This window comes from Lepidothrix coronata, unplaced genomic scaffold (assembly GCF_001604755.1).
Source record: "Lepidothrix coronata isolate B3197 unplaced genomic scaffold, Lepidothrix_coronata-1.0 Scaffold274, whole genome shotgun sequence".
Classification (NCBI taxonomy): domain Eukaryota; kingdom Metazoa; phylum Chordata; class Aves; order Passeriformes; family Pipridae; genus Lepidothrix; species Lepidothrix coronata.
In genome coordinates, this window is record NW_016690454.1 from 673342 (window position 1) to 694127 (window position 20786).

The 20786-nt window shown below is 36.1% G+C and overlaps 1 protein-coding gene across 10 annotated transcripts in view; it reads right to left on the reverse strand.

Annotated features, from left to right (window-relative positions):
- Positions 1 to 20786, reverse strand: part of SLC4A10 (solute carrier family 4 member 10) — a 153157-nt gene that overhangs the window by 73232 nt on the left and 59139 nt on the right. For all 10 annotated transcript variants that reach the window (XR_001878295.1, XR_001878294.1, XM_017836284.1 and 7 more), the window contains 2 exons: positions 12539 to 12685; positions 2889 to 3027 (listed from right to left, as the gene is read on the reverse strand). Coding sequence is in view for 8 of the 10 variants with exons in the window: in XM_017836284.1 (XP_017691773.1) it covers positions 2889 to 3027; positions 12539 to 12685 (286 nt within the window). In the remaining 2 variants the exon portion in view is untranslated. The remainder of the gene's footprint in view (positions 1 to 2888; positions 3028 to 12538; positions 12686 to 20786) is intronic.

Genomic DNA, 20786 nt, shown 5'->3' on the forward strand with positions numbered 1-20786 from the left:
AGAAATGGAGTTTGTACTCACAACACACTCAACAGTCAATAGTATTAATGTAATCTTACAATCTGTATAAATTTCCACGAGCTTGTGGTATTTTTTAAAACTTCTAAGGCTCAAAAGTGTGTATCATTTCAGTCAAACTGAAATTACAAAGATACAGATGTACTTCATCAGTCAATCCAACACTTCAATCCATGCAGAGCTTGGTGAAATGAATACAAAACCACTTAGTGCTATCCCTCTCATTAAATGCAATTAATCTACCTGGAACTACATCCAAAGCCAGACAATAAGATTTACAAATACTTCCAAGTGGCATTCCATGCAGATGGAAAACATAATAAAGCTGGAACAGCAACAAATTCAGGGTGTATATTCCCCTTACCATGCTTTTAATCAAATTAATAATTTTGAAGTCCTGAATCAAGCACAGGTTGATCCACTGTATTAGTTTGTAAGCACATGATCTTTCATATTAAACACCATCCTACTTCTATTACTCTACTCAAAGCCACCTTGTTCTTTGTATGATATCTTTATCTATTTCTAGAGAAATAATACCTCCTAATTTCTTACCATCAGCAAGTTTCATTACTGTAATCCTATTTTTTCATTCAATAGTAAAGATATTTACTAAGATTAATTCTTCAGAAATTAGCCGTCACTACCTTTCACACTAATAGCATAATCTTTCAGCATGACCTGCTGCACCTCTTCAGTTCCTGACCTGCTAATAGAATTTTTACACTAGAATGCAGTTTAAGTAATAAATTTCCACTGCTGTATCATATCAAATGCTTCACTTAGAAAAAAAAAAATTAGATCCATTTTTTTGTCAGAAAACCAAAAATCAATTAGATAATTAGAGAGCATTATTAACTTAGTCTGACATGATATACCACAATATTGCATTTTATCCAATTTTCCACTTAGTTTCAAGTCTACAATTTTTCTTTCCTTCAAGTATTGTTTGTATGGCTCTGAAATTAGACTATAAGGTCTCTGTTTGTCCCGATCATTTTTATCCTTTCTTGAATAGCATTGATGTGTTTGCTATAGTACAACAATACACCTGGCAGACTCACAGAATGACAGGAATTACCCTACCCTTAAAATACATGTTCTTTCAGCTTTCTAAGATGGAAATTATTGCACCCTCTTATTTGCACAGATAAAGCGCTTTGATTCTTGTCTTCATTTTGAATTTGGTTATTTCCCTGCCATCTCCTCCTTTTCTAACAGCCAGCCACCCCATCAAAAATGCAGTCTGAAATGTTTGGATCCAAACTGAAAAAGATCATTTATCTTGACCAGTTCTTTCTGCATGGCAGACTCACTCTTTCTTTGTTTCCATCTTACTTCTAAAGCTAAAGAAATTTTTACTATTAGCTACTATGCTTCACTCTCGTATTTTCTGAGGTCCAAACGTATAGTCTTCTTGGTTGTTTTTTTCCTGTCCTTTTTAAATATTTCATCTTGCTTCTATTAAATATTCTTGATTCTTTATTTCCTAAATGACAATTGGGAAGTACATATAGACAGATCAACCTAAACAGAAATATATTTCACCTATTCCTTTCTAATTCTATCTTGATCAGAACCACTTTTAAATAAAAATTGTTCTAATTTTTCAGCAACACAATTCTTTGATGATTTGCAAAGGGTTGGGTTTTTTTCAGCTGAACTAAAGAAGTTGCTGTTTCCCTGCTTAAAAATAGTGTAAGACGGTGGTTTTTAATTTTTAATCACAATAGAAGCTGATATCCCTCCTAGGGGGGTATGTTCTATGTATTCCTAATCAGCATGAGAACACTGCAGATGATCACCTTGATTAGATTTTCTCTCTCTGAGTAATAATAGACTATTAAGGAAGACTACTACATTCCTTTTGCAGCACAGTCCCCATATGAGAATTTTCCACACATAAAGATCTATATTTAGCAGCTGTCTATGCCTCATACAGACAGATAAGGGAAGTCATAGAAAAGACAGAAGTCATAGAAGACAGAAAGTCATAGAAAATTCATTGGCCCTCTGGGAAAGCAGGAATTTGCAGTAAAATTAAATAGAAAACTAACCGCCATATTCATGTCAGACAGCCCACATATATGGTTCCCCACAAAATCCTTCCAAAAATTCTGCAATTTTTATCCTACTGACACCACAGATGTGGTCCACAGACTTCTGGGCACCATTCAAGAGCACTATCAACTAGCAGGGAGAGAAAGAATTAAGGTTCTAAGAAGAAAAATTAACCAAGAATTGCTGAGAAATGTAAACTCTTAATGAAACTAAGCAAATCATCTCCCATTTCAGTGCTCAATGAAAAAACACTCAATAAAAAAAGTTCTGTTTCAGTATTATTTTTTAATCAGAAACGCAATTTAAACAGCCTTTCACACTAATTTTCCAGAAATAAAATAATCCAACATCGAATACTCATTCTCAAAATAAACTGTTCACTGATAGTTAGAATATGTAAAGTTCTATTGCTCCAAAACTAATCTCATTCCTTGCTTTAATCTTTTTATGATGCTAGCTTTATCAGTTTCTTGATGATTCAAACAAAATGTGAAGTTTTAAAATTTATTAAAATGGTAAGCTAAAATATGAATAAAACCAATGATTTTTAACTCCCATAAATGGTATGTTTAATTTTTTCCCTTGATATTCACTCTGACCTATATTTCATAAATCCAGATGAAAACATTTGGCTCTGGGAAACGACAAATGCTGTTGTAATACTAGCAGTCTAAGGATTAAAATTATGGTTTTATTAAGCTTTATATCCAAAATCTGTTCCTGAGCTTGCTACAGCTTTGAAATCATTCTTCAATACACCAGCAACCAATACTTTAAAATAATTCGTAAGAAGTCATGAAAACACTCACCTTGCTGTCTCCCTCCACTCTGCATCCTCTCCTTCACGCCAACAAATTTCATCAAGTTCAGTGAAGAGATCATGAGGAATGTGTTCCTCATCATCATCTTCTGTCCCAAGAATAAACTGCACCCTTTGTGATGGGGTATCTGGAGAAAAATAAAAATATCAAGTCTAAAACACCAATTTTTTTGCCCTGAGCAAACGAATACTTAACATTTCATGAGATTATCCAGATTCTTTTGCCAAAAAATATTATACTTATGCTGTTAGAACATTCATTTATACATGAATACGTTCAGATTGAGACCTCTTCATTTACTGTAATTGTCTACTCTGCTTTTTCAAAATCTCATCCAATGACAGAATGTGATGTACAGAAGTAGGGTCTATTGGAAGCTGAAATGGTATCTCCCAGAAAAAAAAAAAAGGCAGCACAGAGAGCAGCATAGATATAACTGATAAAAGCCTTCTACTCCAGTGTTAAAAAACTACTTTGCAACTTCACAGGTCTAAATCTACAGATCTACCTCAGCTCACAAAGCTAGTATACTAAATGTGAAATCTTTACTGCACCTGGTAGGAGAAAAAAAGACAAACAAAATCTGTCTAATGCAAGTATACAACTGCAAACATAAAAAGGAATACATGACTTTATCTGCCATCCCATGCCTCTTTGTTAACTGTTTCTACGTGGTTAGGTTGCTTGAGAGGAACAAGTAATTAATCTGTCCCAACTTCCGCATTTTATCCTTCCTGTCTCTGTTTTCCCTTACAATACTATTGCTGGTTATTCTTCTTCATAAGCTTTCAGCACAGTGCACTAAATAGATTTTGGAGACATACTATTCTTTTTTCATATCACTCAAAAAATTTCCAAAGCTCACACAGCATCTTAAACATTCAATGTTCATAGATCACATGTTGTCTTAAAAACCAAAAATCCTATTTGCTTATTTAAATGCAAATATCAAATGAATGAACTCTGATGAAACCCAGTCTCTCTAGAAATATATAGGTGGTTTTTCTGTTAATGTATTTTAGATTTCTGAAAGGAACCAAAAGTCCTTTGTGAGAGTGACAGGGGCCAGGCTGCCAGTGAACTGAAAAACTGATCATCCAGCAGAACAGCTCAGCAATTCCTTGAACATTGTCTAAATGAAGTTCTGTTCTATAACCATATTTGTAAGACAACCTAGAGTATTCCATCTAACAGTGAAGAGTATCACTGCATAGGATCCTCAAGCTCTTCGAATTTTGGAAAAAATAAGATGATAGCACCCAATGTATGCTAATTAAAGAGCAAATACAGCATTGATCAAAACAAATTAAACAGGCCACTGACACAGAAAATTAAATTCAGCATTAAAGACATCTTTTTTGGTTGTAGTACTAAACTAGCTATAGCAATGAAACACAAATAATACATGACAGTTTTCACCTGAGGTCTATTTGCTTAAACACAGTGTAACAATATAATACAGTCAAGCCTATTTACTCCTTCACAAAGCAAGGAAACTAAAATCAAGAAGAAAAAAGGAAGCGGAAGAAGAGAGACATGGGCTCGGGCACTACTAAGCTCTAGAGAATGGAACTGCAGGGGGACAGCTAAGGAGACAGAAATTACTTTTGGTGAATCATTAAAGAACAGCAACAAACTCCTCCACTTGACCCCTTCTTTGCTTTCTCTTCTCTCTCAGTGTTCAGTTCTCTTTTTCCTTTAAAACCATTCTATCTTTTTTTTTTTAATCTGAGACTAGAAAGTACATTCTAGTCAAGAAGTGTGCAACTTTTCAGTACTATTTTCCAGAAGGACAAAATTCAATTATATGTGAACTTACAAAGGACAAGTGCATATGACTAGTAACAGAACATGAAAAACAAGCTACTTTGGTAGAGAGCTGGACTGCAGTGATAATCTGAGAATAAGCATTGCCAGGAACATCCTCTTGATAAAATCAGCACTAGAACTGATTTACAGCAACTGTTCTTGTTAAGTAATAAATGAGCAGTGTTGCACAGCAGAGCTGAAGTTTCATGACAGTTACGATACTCATGCAAATACACGTTTTCAGCATGGGAAAGAAAGCAGAGGATCAGAAACCTCTTGAAGTCAGGTGAGTAGTAACAAGGAACAACCTTACTGCAGCAATTTGCTCTTACTGGGTTTTCTGTGTAACAAGCTACCTGACAGATAACAGTGAATCACAGAATCTTTTAGGTTGAAAAGATATCTAAAATCATCGAGTCCAACCACTAAACAAGCTTTGTCAAATTCACCACTAAACCATGGCCCTAAACACCACATCTATAGAAATGACACAATACGCACTAAATTATCTTCTTACTTATTAACAAACCAGTAAAGAAGGCCACTAGCTATCTGACTACATTTCTTTACTCCTGTAATTTCTATCAGTGTTCGAAACCTGCAAGTCACAGCTTCATTCTGAGACACCAAGCTGGAAGCCAAAAACAAAGTTATCACTTGCTTTATAGTACAATAATTTTATTTCAAGGACAAAACCCTAAGAGAATTAAACAATATGAAAATAATAACAAAAATAACAAATCTGTTCATTCTACTCATAAAACTGAGTTAACAGGACTACTCATGTGAGCAATGCCAGATGGATTTGGCTCCTATTCATAAGAGTAATAAATACCAAATATGTCATTAATATGTTATATAGAAAATTAGTAATATGTGATTCAAAAATAGTATGAAAGTATACTTCAATTGCTGTCAAACTGTGATAACTTAATCCTCAGTCTAGAGGCATAATATTTGCAAACTAGGACACTCAATGTATTCTGCAGTCTAGGAAAACAGAAATTGGCTTGAATATTATTTTTGTCTATTCCTACTTCAATTAGTACAGCCAGCATAAAAAAAAAACCTTCATATTATTATTGCTATTCCTAAAAAGTAATGAAAGCAATCTATATTAATCTTTAAAAAATTAGATCAGTGGGACTAATTTGTTACATTAGTATTTTTATCACTGCAGTTGTTTTATATCAGATTTATCAGAAGCAGAATGAATTTAAAGTTCCACGATAAGCAGCTGATGAATCTCCCAAGTAACAAGTTCATTACCAGTTCAGGAAATCCTCCAGGACAAGCTGGGACTGGGCAGAAAGTCTGGTACACAACAGGAGCAGGAGTACTATAAACAACCACTGCTGCTTGGCTAATAAGCCATGTCAGTCAGGAAAAGCTGAAGCACCTTTCTGTTTGCTGTGGCTTCACCAACCCAGGGGAGCCTCCAGCCAGAGTCCATGTTATACATGGGTTTCTCTGGGCTTGTGCTTACATCATCTGTGCAGCCCTCACAGAGACTTCCAAACTACCTCTGATACCTCAAATTCATTATATGTATGGAAATCCTGAGTACACCAGGTTTAAAAATATGGCTAACTCCAGTGCACTATTAAAAGGGTAAAAATTATGACTTGGTGGACAAGTTACTGTTGAAAGCACAAACTCAGAGTGGGACTCAGTGCTGCAGAAAGGGAGTGACCCAGCAGAAACCTGACATAACTGATCCCTACTATAACTCTTTGTAAAGTCATCAACAACCCTAAAACAAACACAAGATGTGGTTACAGACATGTCAAAACATCAGATCTGAAAGCCAGAACTGCTAATAATCCAATTCCCAGAAGACAATACAAAGAGCTGCTCCCTGGAATAGCACTGAGTGCAGGTAGTAGCAAACAATGGTCAACATCACCATCCCACCTTGCAAAACACATGTAGGAAAGAATCATAACTGGCATTTCCCCCATTTAAAACACCCCCAAGTGCAACGACAATTCTGTTTCAGGACTGCTCCCTCTTGCATAAGGGAACACGGTAAAATAAAGAACTTGGCTGGGGTCACAAAGGAGGACCACTCACAGTCCCTCCACATAAATTCAGCCCAGCGAACATTCTGCTCTACTACATCAGTCAGAATAATACACATCTCCTCCTCAGAGAGTGCCAGGATTTCTTTTGGGATAAACTGCCCTGCCATCAGCCAGAAATGCACACAATTCACCCAGGTGATATCACATGCAGAAATACAGCGCTGAGTACATATAAAATGTATCTAAATTCTGTCTTCTGCTCTTGATAAACTTAGAAAGGGTACAAAAATGTATTTCCCGTAACCCTCTTAGCTCACTTTTCAGAACAGGTTTCGGTACTTCCAAGCCTTTTCAACCTCTGTTTAAGGGCAGTATTAGCAGGCGAGTACTTCTTACTGGGGTTAGTAGATATAGGAGTGAAAGATTACTTTTTCAACATTAGAAAACATGCTAAATGTTAAAATAAAACTTTCATTGTAGAAGTTCATGTAAGATAGGGAACATCATATACAAGATTTAATCCATGCCTCATGTTCTTGTATATTCACATTAAAGTAATATTAAATATACAAACTTTTTTTTTTTAATTACTCACTGAATAGGACAGACTGCAGACAGGGAGCTAACAGGTGTAACACTGACATCCATAACAATCTCTTACAGGCCAAGGGGAAATGGTGTGGAAAAGTCACAGGATCAGAGAAAAGAAAGGATCATTCAAACACATTCCTCCTGCTTGCGGTCATCACAGAAGTGGTAGATGGGGGCTCTCCCCCCACCTCCTTCCTCTGCAGATTGGACACTTAGCTCAGCAATCAGTAAAGGTAGGGACCACAAATTCTTTTTTTTTATTAGAAAATATGGTAAAAATTAAAACAAAGTTTGCATTACTGAAGTCCACATAAAATAGCAAACAGGATACTTCTGAAAATCTCTTCACAGACCTTAGAAATCATGTGTTAGGCTGGGAGAAAGTATTCCCTTGCTTGCTCTTCCGGCACTTTATCTTGCTTCAGGAAGCCATCCCTGCATTTCCTTTACAGGAATTGTTTCCATCAATACAGGACTATGACAAATAATTACATCTTTTGGATCTGACAATATGGACAATTCCCAAGCTTCGATTCTCTTCTTTTTGCTAGACTCTTAAAACTGCAGTTATGGTAAATTATTTTAATCCAGATTTGCAGCAATCTGTTCCACAGCTATGCGAGATTTAAATTTCCAAGTTCATCCCTTAGCATACAAAGCCTATAGTTAAGAGTAGGTGAATTCTCTTAACAGCCATACTCTTTACAAATAATTAAATGTACCCCACTAATAACCCATCAACATTTGAGATTAGGTACCAAATATAGACAGCTGAGTTCTTTCATTATACTTTCTTCAAGCCCTTCTACTAATCAAGAGAAGTTCCCCTTCGCAATCCATTTTTTTGCTTGCATTACCTTCAGCGAGTCTTTCCTGAACCACGCATGCAGTCCTCTGTCAGGCTCACCTCCAGGGCTGCTCTTGTGGTCTCTCCACATCCAATATCATGAATTACAAATTTAAGCCTCTTTAAAATTAGGGATTACTAAAGCCAGATTTCTTAAAAGAACAAACCAAACCTTCCATAAGTCCTAATAGTGTCCAGTTCTACAAGATACATGAGACTGCAATCAAACTCCAGTCCTCACAGTTACATTCACTTTAACCCTCAACAAAACCACATTTTTAAAACAGCAACATAAATATCTTTAACTCATGGGTACATAAGAGCTGTTTTGCTGGTTACAGGCAAACAACAGACATCAAAAAAGCCACCGGATACTGCCACTAAAATCCACATGCATACCAAGTAAGCACAACTCTATCAGCCAAAGTTGGAAATCTGCACCAGGTTTCAGTGCCACCACAACCCACAGAGCTGATGGAACTTGTGCCCCTGCAGCTCGCAGGCGCCAGCACCCATCATTCTCCCAGCAAGCAGCATCAAGATGCTCCAAGCATAAGCAGCTTTTTTTGACAAATTAGTTTTAATTTGCATCAATTCCCTAATTTAATCCACAGAGCAGCCACAATACTTGCCCCACAAGAAAAGGTGTGGATGAGGGGAGCTTAAAGCTGGCATGAAACTGGGGCCTTAATTACAACAGCAGCATTTCAGCTGGGAACAGTGAACCTCTCCAATAAAGCAAATAGCACTACTGCATTTCTAACTAGAGTAGATAATTTCACTGAATGTCTCCTTCAAAAAAATTAAGAAGCAAGATGGTAAAAATCCAGACCTTGAAATCACTTAGCTTACAATTTTTACTACCCAAAAAAAGCCTCTACACAAGCAAGCCATTTAATCTGTAAATTGTGCAATTCACAGGCACCTCATTATGGCAAAACAGAAACACCTTTCAGAACCTTATGTCACTAAGAGACAACAGATAGACAGTGAGAATCAGGTGTAGGGAAAACAAAACCCATACGTGAGTAATTGATCTGTGCCTCCAAATGAAAGGACTCTTTTTTTATTTCACTAACTACATATTCTACATATTATTTGTCTACTCTGGAGTTATCTCTGAATTTGCACACTGAGAACATTTGGGTTATTTTTGAAAAGTAATAGTAGGAGATTAAAAAAAAAGCTTATAAGCTGATGTCAGAATGTTGTAAAAAAATCTATTCTTCAGAAACCTTCCCTCGAAAAGTAGCTGCTACGGATTTCCCAGCCAGGATTCAAAGGAATTATGAGAAAGCTTACAGCTATTGGCATTACATTGACTACAGGTGTTTTCTAGACATGTTGATACAAAGAAAACAGTTTAAGAAATTGTTTTTTCCTAGATATGAACCCTGTGGCACCTGTCCACTCTGCATGGGGCCTGCACAGCCCCAAAGCACGTCGTGCACTGTACAGCTCCCTGAAGCAGTGAGAGCAGAGCAAGATCTGCACCTGATGGTACTAAACAGATTAAGTTATAAATTGCACAGTTAAAAATTGTGACAAAAAGTAATGCTTTATCCCATGCTTGGTTAATGGAGCAGTCTGGAGCACTTCATGTCTGAATATTTCAGGTCTTTACTTGTTCCAGAATCTCTGTTATTCAGTTGTTGCATCTTTCGCTTTTATTATACTCCTTTCATACTTCAATGCTTCAAAACACTGCTAATTTATTCTCTTGTATCATAAAAATCCTTGTGTATTTTTCTGACTTACTTCAAAGCACTGCTTTCTATCAGTTGGTCTCACAGTGCTTATTTTCTCTATCTTTCTTCTTGCACCTGCTCATCAAAACGTTTTTTTTCTTTCCCCTCCTCCCTTCCAGTTCCCCAGCATACAGCCTTCTCCTATTCAGCAGAGATGCATTAAAAGGTGTCTATAGAGAGATGGAGCTAAGCAATTCTAGGTGCTCAATTAAATCCAAATGCTTCATAAATTAAGGGACTAGTTTGGATCTACTCTCTCAGGTAATACAGCCCCTCATATTGAGTTATGCTTCAAGAGAAGGAAGTGCACTTGTGTTTCTTCCAACTTTCTTCAGCCTCTGGTTACTGTTATAACCTTGTGGTCATGGGGAAGAAGAGCTAAGAAGCATTACTGAGGTTTAGTGGATTCAGATTTAGTGTGGGAAGTATCTGTTTTTCTCTCTATGCAAATAAAGGATAAAAAAAACTATGTTTATATTCTCTCTAAAGGCAAAGCTTCTCCCCAGGCAGCACAACAACCTGCCTGAAACTCCTATAAGGAAAAATCATTGCAAAAGCAAGGATGTGAATATACACTAAGATTAATCTCTGTATTATTTTGTCTGCCAGATCTGTATATAACTCCACCATCACTGCAGAATTTTAGGATTTGCCTTCATGAAGCAAATCCCTTTCACTCTTGTCTATATAATGTCACATTTCTGCCTGGATGGACAGACGCCAAGGCTCGGTCAAAGTCTGGTTCACTGGCCAAAGTTCCAGGAGTCAGATAGACTAGGGGAAAACCCCTCAAATTTTACTATTTAGATATTGATTCAGGGTAAAAATTTTGGATAATTCCAGACCTGTAGTTCTGTCTTTGGATTCTTTCAATTGTTATCAACCAAGCACTTTGAAGAGTATCTTCAGCATTCTGAATCCAGAAAAGACTTGCATGTTTCTAGACTATAACTTATCTGTCAGGTGACATAACTTACACACATCCCTTAACTGGTAATTATAATACCTTTACAAGTGAAAATGTGACTTATAAAACTGCAGACCTGTAGTTGTTTTCATGAAGTTCACCTCAGGACAAGTGCACCGAACATGAAGTTACAAATGCGCTTCAAAACTATCTTTTTTCATATTACTGATGCTCCACGTCAGAGATCCTTTGAACATAGGCTGATATACACTTAACACAGAATAGTGCTGAACACTGCATTGTATTGTATGCACAACTCCCAAAGACTATTAAGGACAGATTCAGACAGTTAATTTCTTTTTTATTTTTTTCTTTTTTACTTTTGACATTAAGAAGGACACAAGCCTAGGTCTCCAGAAGTTGAAAGAACAGAGCTAAATTCTCAGCCAGAATGTGTCACATACTGGCACTTAAATAAAACCAGATGACTCAACAGAAGACACTGCTTCATAGTTCAAGATATCTCACTTCTTGGCTAATGTAACTTTCAATTGTTTCTTTTTAATCTGACTTTATATGTATATATGCATATTCTTTTTGAAAACTATTTTAATAATTTATGAACTTTGTTGTTTTCCAAGAAACTGGTTTCAAAGTAGTATTGGGTCTTTGTACATTTGAAATCCATTCCAGACAGGACCCCCACAGCCAGTTTTTTTCTTCACTATTTAGTCTTCAAAACATAACTCATATCTGCTAAGTTTGAAAAAGTCTTGACTTTTATTCTCAAGATAATAAACCATTGTGCAAGATTTGAGTATTTCATGCTTCAACCATCAGCACTTATACTTGCTCGAAAGCTTTCTACATATGTAATACAAATTTCTGGTTTAAAGAAACTCTTTTAATTACTAGTCTGTAACCTGGAATTACATTGGCACATTTCCCTAATGATTTAAAAACACGCTAGCAAACTGTTTTTATACATGCTTCCATTATATTTTCAACACTTACTACAGCATACACTTTTTATTTTTGAACAGCAAATAATATTCTCATGTGTTTCGAGACAAAGCTTGACTCATTTATTTAGGGCTACCTTTTTCTGTTCTCTGTAATGTTTTTTAATTTAAAATTTTGAGAATTTTAAGAGTTTAATATTAGGTTCGTTTATTGAAGGGTATTTTTCCTGTTTCCTCTCAAGTCCTCAGTTAGAAGACACATCTCACAATGGCACATTTACAGTGTCATGTAAGGAAAAAGGCAAACACAATCTAGATCACAGTTTGAATCTGATAACATGCTGCAGGCTCAGTAACATTAACATTATTACAAAACTAATTGTAAAGAACCACAACTCCTCTATGTTATGTTTTAGGGGCAAATACTCCAGGGCCTTCACTGAGGGCAGCTGGTGCCATGAAGTGCTTACCCCTTTCAGTGGCGGTGGCCATCCACCTTTCCACGGTCACTTACAGACAGTCTCCTATAGTGCTCCTTTAGTGCTAGAGATTACTGAGATTTCTCATGTATTGACAGCCACCAGCTGCTGCCCTTCAGTGGATTTGCTCAAAGGAATGAATCGTCTGCAGAGACTGAGAGGCTCTGGTGGATTCCCCAAAACCTAATCACATCCAACTGGACAGGACATATGCATAATCATACTGATGTTTATTATTAAAAGACCTATCCAAAAATAAAATTTGTCTTACCAAAAGAAGGAGATTCTCTCCCATCTTCTAATCCTGAATCTCGCTCTCTGTCTCTCTTTCTGTGTTTATGTCCACGGTGCCGATGGCGCCGGTGACTTTTTCTTCCACCCAGTGGCACATGAACTCCAATGAACAATGTTCGATGGCCTGTAAGTAAAAGAAAGGTACCTTTTAAAAAGGGCCATGGCAACATAACAATATTACTAACTGTAATAGCATTAATGGTATAATAATTATTATAATTCTGTAATTATATCATATGGATTATTCTAATATTAATAGTCAGAACAATATTGATTACAATACTGATGATTGAGCATCACAGATATACAACCCTCTAACACAGAACAAAATCTCAGTACCAAAGCTCTTATGATGCAGTGCCAGATTTATATATTTTTCCTTCAAATTTGCATCTCTGTGTGTGAACTTTCATTAAAGCCAGACAGGTGTTCTGTAAAATGTCTTCCAGAACAGTAACACGAAGAGACACATGGATCTCTTTGGATTGAACATTTGGTAAAGTTGCTGTTTGCTTTGTGTGTACAAGAACTTTACCAAACTCATTTCTATTTATGAGCCAAAACCTTGACAGAATTCTTGTGGGAAATTCACTGAAGAGAAAATGAAAAAAAAAAAAGAGAGAGAGAGACTAAAAAAACCCAGTAAAACACTATGTAAGCTCAACTGCACTTATATATGCAGCTAGACTGCACCTATTTAATTTTATGTGCTCACATCATAAATACATTGCCGGTAGCTTAGGGTGCTTTTATTTCTTCTATTTATTTTTTTTTTAATATATAAGAAGGTACACATTGCATGCCTGCTGCCTTCAAGCCTGAGAAATTTTATGTTGCTATCAAGCCCAAAAGATTTAGCCCTCTTAGCTATGTGGGCTAACAGGATCAGAGCGCAGTAAAGCATTTAGAAGGGGGAGAGCACAGCACAAATCTGCAGAAAGAACCACAAAATGGAATAAATGGGAAACGAATCGTGACTCACTACAGGCAGGTCTCCTATGTTTACTCAGCAGAAAGACACAGTCCAGATTACTCATCTCAAACAACATTTATGTTCTCCTTGAAATGAACATAACACAGCTCATGGATAATTGCTGCTTTGCTGTAATCATTCAGCAATGTCAATCATCTGAAAAGGCTCAAGAACATTAAGCTAAGGTAGCACATGATCTTTAATCCTATGGAGACTCAAGTGGGGACAGAAAACACAGCAAGGCAGCGCGTGTCACAAAACATCAAAGAAATTCAAGGCTGACAGAAACTCTACACAGAGGCAGAGCTAAAAAATCTGGAGAAAAGACTCTGGACACCACACTAATTACTTTCTCAACTTTGATCCATGTAGAGAAGACTAGAAAGTAGAGGCATCAATTTTTGACAGACTATTCTTGTAGAGTCGGGAGATTTTTCTAAAGCAATGGCCACAAGTTGAAAATTATGTATTTATTTATTTATTAAATACCTCTTTCTTCTTGCTTATTACATTTAACCCAAGAAATTACTTAAAGAGAACTGCTGCCTTTGGTGTATTTCAAATGCATTGCAATCAGTGGGGCATGAAACAAGGAAAAATGCATTAAGTAAAAAGAATTCATTAAAAAGATACAGAAGGACAGCAGTAATGTAGTACTTAACACTTCCTTGTCCCATTTCTTCAGGAGAAAAAAAACAAAAAAACATTTTTAAAAGCATGAGATTACTCTTCCTAAGACTTCGGTAACTTCCAGAAGTACAAATAGATTGCTTTTTTAATTTAGTAACTTAATAAATTCCTGCTGCTTTGTGATAGAAGCGGGCATGCTTATCCTGGTTTTGTGCCACTTCAATGATCAGATTGTACCTGCATCAGGAAATGCACATTGAGACTCACATTTCAATTAATTTCCAGGGCTGAAACCAGGACTTGAGTCCAGATTGTTTTTTATTCAGTAAACTGGGAAACAGTGCCAGAACATTTGTGTGTGCTTGTCTGAATGTCACAACTATTTTCACAATCAGTGCACACTGAAAAGAAAACAGGAACCTGGAAATTGAAATAGATAATCAGGAAAAATCAAAATGGATTTCACTCTCTCTGTGTGAACCTTCTGAGACCAACAGTCCTACCAAGGCATAGTTTCAATAAATGCAGGGAGGAATCTCAGTCCTTGTAACAAGGTTCAGTCAAATAAGAGGAAAAGAAACTGTCAGGGGAAAAGCAATAGTTTCCTAGAAAACAGGGATAGAGCAAAAAGCAAAAAATCTGAGAGATGAGAAGTTCTGGTTTATGAACAGTTTTTTTGCTCCACAGTTTTTGCACAACTGTGGACCAAAAAAAGACCTGCTGGGAACAAAAGAAACAGTAATGAATTCTAAATAGCTGACAAAATGACAATTAATGATGGGAGGGGGGGAAAGAGGAAATATAAAAGAAATCCAATGATTTCTTTACCTTACTTCGAGTAACCTTTTGATGATAGATATCATGAACTAGAGCCCAGAATGTAATGTACACTTTTCTTGTACAAGGTGTCCATGCCATTTTTAAATAAGAGTTTCCAGCAAGCTCTGTAAATTTCCGAAGACCAGAATGCCAATCATAAGGCTGCCCTGCAGTCTCCTAATCAGAGCAGGGCAGATCTCAGTAAAACTGACTAAATTTTCCAAAAAAAAGAGCATCTATAATTGGGTGGAGTCAATATCCAACAGGATATCCACTATCCAGGATAGCCTTATAGTTTATAACTAATTGTATAAGGGCACTTATTTCATTTATCTTTAAGAACTTTTATGTGTGTTTTATTATTTACTTCATTAGGATGCCAACTAAAAATTACTGAATATTGCTTAAATATTGTAAAATAATTCTGCTCTGCCATACGTTTCCACAGTGCCCAGCTCAATTAGATCATAATTTCTCATTCTTTTGGCAAGGCTACGAAGACACTAAAGTATGGCAAATAGTAACAACTGTAAATTACATCAGGGTACATACTATTGACATCAGGTACAATCTAACAACCATTCTCACACAGAATTTAGACATGAATTAAGAGGTGAGCATAACAGGGTGTTCTTCCTACAAAAGGAGTGTATTTACTGTGTTAAAATTGTGTTTGGAAGAATGTGAGGCACTGGGGCAAAAATATCTGTACTCCTAGCATTCCATTAAAAATATCTTAATTCCACTAAATTAAGAGAAACATTTACAAATACTTTCTATCCATCTCCATTTTTCCTTGAAATCTCACATCCACTCAAATAATTGTAACGGGATTTCCAGAAGTACCTAAGTCAAGTCATCAGGCACCATCAGTTATAATGGGGTATGTGTTTTCAGAGCTTTAGAGATCCCACTAGATTTCTTTTTTCTTTCCATTTATTTAATGCATAAGATAGATGGCTAGGATAAGCTGTTTATAAAGACTCAGAATGTCAAGTTCTAAAAACCATTTCTAGATGCTACCTCTGTCATTTTCAAGGGATATGCAGAAAATGCTTGCTATTCAGAGCTTGCCTTTTTAGATGGTTTTTGCTATTGGGTTCTTAAAATAAATTTAGGTGTAAGGAGTAATTTCTTCTTTGGAACACAGCAACCCCAAACAACCCTTCTACTTAGATTTTATTCTGAGAAATGTCTCTGCAAGACATATTCATATTAATAATGTATATTTCAAATCTGTCTTTTCTAGGGCAATGAATTCATACCTCCACAAACTGAAGATATTTACAGCACAATACATTTTCTCTTCAAAAGTTTTGGGGAAATCCTGATTTTTACATACGGTTATATGTACTTTCATCTGTCTCAAAATTAATTATAATTAACAGGATCCGTTTTAAATATTTTATAATATAATTTGGATTTAATGCAATCCTGTAAACATTAAAAAGAATACTTTATAACAAGGGTCATTGTTTCTTTAATCCTTAAAATACTTAAACTCAAGGAGTGTTTTAATGCTTTGAAGGTAAACCACAAGCTTCTTATGCTACAATAATAATGCATAGATTTGAACTAAATTTATATTCTGTTACCCAGCTATGTGCAATTTGATTCAGAATGGCCTTTTTTAAAAAACAATCTTTATACAATTTAACAGTACATGTATACTGTTGTATAATGGCAACGTTGCAGAGCAGATCAATTCAGTGCATTGCATTTCTTTAATAAGCTTTCAGATTGTAAATAATCTTTGTGTATTACTGTCTTTTCTCAGAGGTTCTGTTTTTAAAAATAATTTGCTCCTAAATTCTAATGCTGAAAATATTTATGCATGTGTTTGTGTTTAGCTTTCCAAGCAACACATCTGGAATAAATCAACATTTTAGTTTGGAGCGTGTTTTTGCAAGAACAGTCATAGCCTTTCTATGACAAAACACTACTGATGCTAGTGTAAGGTTAGCTGAAAAAGCTCAGGAAGACCAGATAAATCCTACAGCTCAAGTATCTAAATTAATTCTGATTTTTAAAATAGTAACATAAATTAAACATAACATAAACCACGGAGAGGAGTAAACCTCTTTCAGCATGGAAATTCTTTCTGGCCTCCATGTTAGACCAGGCATGTGGGACTCAAGTGGGTCCTTTAGGAGCTCCTTAGTGAACCAGTCAAGTTGGTTGCTACTGTATAAAAAATGACTCAGTGCCTTGAAGCCTCTTTTATGTATTACCAGCTAGAGCTGACCCAAATGCAATTTTCCATCCTCTCAAAAATGAACAGTGAGGTAGAGACAGAAAACCAGCAGTCCATGTAGAGTTAAAAAAATTGCCTTCTTCCTTATAGGAGAAAAAGTGATTATGGTGAATTGTGTAGGAGTAGAGAGTACATGACTCATGATTCATTATTGTAGTGCAGCAGGGAGGCAGAACTGAAGAGAAAGCAGAAAGGACAAAAGCAATCCTTCCTAAATCAACAGTTTACATTGCTGTTTGCAGTTATGGTTTGCCCAATAGACATTTTTCACCTTTTTGCCACGCTAAAATTTGGAGGAACTGACAAGAAAACTTTCACAATTTTGTTCTAGGGTAGATTACAACAGAAATTATATAGAAAAAAAATAAAACAATATCCCTGGCCCAAGACAGCATTAAGAACGTATTGAACATGGAGGATAAGAGCATTTCACTGAAATCATTTAAGTTAAGGATCTTTTAAAGAGCCACAATCAATCACTTCTCTCCCAGCAAATATTGCCTCTTAACAAGAAGACTTTTCCAGGTTGTGGCTGGGCTAAAAAGTCTTTATAATAGCACTTATGTTCACTACCAATTTTCCTACATTTCCCCAGAGGAGTACAGAGGTGGTGTGCGAATGGTCCTATAAGGTCTCAGACCTTGCCAGACAAAAGAAAAAAAGTCAGCAGACACAGAATGTAAAAGGATCTGCTCAGACACACAAGCTCTTTCCACTGGTGGAAAGTGAAGCTGTGGTTATTGAAGGGAAAAATTTGACCTATATTTCTAAATTAGCAACAAGCAAAAAAAAAAAAAAAAAAAAGCAAACTCGGTACTAGTACAACTATATGTTAAATGGAATGTTTCTGTCCTCCGATGCTGCAATTTTGCAGCTTTCACCAATAATGGCAAATTGGTTTATGTCAGTTTCATCTCTCAGGACTTCACAAGGTGAAATATTTGGAAATATTAGTCCCTAAAAATATGGAAAACACTTCCTGTCTGTGAAGCTCAGAGCAAAGTCAAACTTCACAAGCACAACTTATGATCAACAAAAGACTGTGGTGTCCAACCAACACCGTGATACCTGTTTGCTTTCATTATTTCATTACTCTTCATGTGAACTTTCAAATACATTTTGTGAACATAACCTTCAAGGTGAACCACCTTCCCACAAACACAGAACCTCCTAGGAAGGGACAAGAGACCCACACAAAGGGACCAAGGTGACTGCCAAGACAAGAGTGCAAGAACAGCTCAGGAGAAAAGTGAGATGTCAAGGAATATTGAACTACATAGGAAAAAAGGAAACAAAACTAGATGAGAGGCACTACAGAAAGATGTGTCCTAGAAATCACAAATTGCACAAGCTTGAGTATTTAATACCTGGTAGGCAACAAAATGAAAGAATTCTGTACTTGTAAAGCCAACAGTACAAACACAGACCAAGCTGAATCTCTCTGCAACTCTACTTCCACAGCTTATATTATACCACTCCAAGCCTAATGCTGCAAGGAGCATGAGCTAGGTCAGAGTGAACATCAGGATGAAGAGGGCACCCAAGGGAAGCAGAGGCAAGGAATCTTGGAGCAGAGGATCTTTACTGACACAGTTACAAATTATTTGCAAAAGGCTGTAATATCCTAGGAGCCAAAGGGAAGGGAGATCTTGGTCGATGTTCCTGTCTGACCAAGCAGAACTCATATCTGACTCACTTCTGCATGGGGGCATGGGTGAATCAAGGCTAGCAGGTTAGTAAAATTTATGTTCTTTCACTTCTATGAGCTGCTAGGTCCTACTAATTTTCAGGTAAATAATGTCAGTGGCAGACAGGTCTACTATGATGTTATTTCTACAAAAAATGTCCAGTCTCTGAGAATAAAAGCCTACTTAGAAATCTGCAGCCACTCTGATTTTTACTAAGTAATATATGGAGATTAGAGTTCAATAACAATGAGTTTTTTACATATTAATCCTAACTGTATTTAATCAAAATTTCATGAAAATAATTTTCAAATTATTGTCACAAGCCAGAACAAATCTAAAAAGAAACAATTACTACTATAACAGCTTTGGAAATTAAATATTATTAATTAAACATTATTTAATTATTATTAAATAATAATTTAATTATTAATTTAATTGATAATATTTAATTATTCTTTATAAGTAATTATTAAATATTTCACCTTTTTTGATCATCAGGACATCTACTATCAGAATTAATCTTCATACATGTTGTTAAATACAAAACATCTCTACTATGTTTCAAAATAATTTTTGGTTTATTAATTTTAAAGCCTCAGCTTCTGTACCATATTCTGTGTTGCACTAGTGATGTTTATATTCTAATTTAGCTTGCAGGTTTTTTTGACTTTCAGTAAGCAATCCATGTAATCAGAATTTTGTCAGAAGTGTCAGAATGCATATTCAGATGTGCAGTGATTCATCTACTGGATACAGTGATTTAGGTGAAAGACGGCAAACTTGATTTCCCATGAGACAAATTTTTCTCACACCACTTAGACAGATTAAATGTATGAAACATAACAAGCTTAAGCAAAATCTTGACCGAATCAATGACCATTTTGCAATTTTCTCCAACAGAGACAGAATTCACTCCTGATTCATGCTTGACCTCCATCTAACAATCCCATCTCTAGCCATCTCACTGTTGAAGCTGCTTCTCAAATCAGGCCACAGTAATGCCCACAGCAGCTCTGAAATCCTGCCACAAAAATCCATGATCTGCAGTTGACCACCTCCATCAAGGACAGCCATAGAACAGTCATTTTCCTACTCAGCTAATATGGTGGGCATAAGGAAAAGACCTCAGAATGCATTTAGTGTCAACCCCTTTGCATATCTATATAGTCCAAAAGTCTCAGCACGTGACCTGACAGAATCTGAGCTCTCCAGACACATATAGAGCAATCCAAATATTATTTATCTATGAGATAAAAAGTACATATATTCATTTTGACAGAAAACTGCTTTTACTGAACATACATTGAAGCAATGGCAGACAGCCAGAGACAACAACACGGAGTAAGCTGAGTGCAACTGTTGATATGCACACCTGTTCATGAAAACTTGCCTACCTGCTCACAGTACAGGTACATGTACAACCTGTCCTTTTGCAATTAAGTACTTTAGTATTCAGAATCAGTGCCCAATTCTCATTTAGGAATTCCACTACTGATAAAAATAAGAGCATATTTATTTCAGTAGGAATTTTGTCTGTATACACATTGAAAGATAACATGCAAAATACGTGATTATAACCAGGGGAGATAAGCTTCTTGTTTTGCTATTAGAAATGCTTTCCTGTCCCTCCATTAACACAACAGTCAGACAAATGACCTATTAAATATTAGTGACTGATCCTGACCTTGCAACTCAGGAAAAATTAATTACGTGGAAAAATCATTCATGCTGAAAATTTGAATGCCAAAGCTCTGCAAACAATTTACCTCTGAAGCACTACAAAGCTTAAGTAAAAAGATACTATTTGCAGTACTTACTGCAAAGATCATCACTGGCACTAAGATGAGCACCACACCTCTTC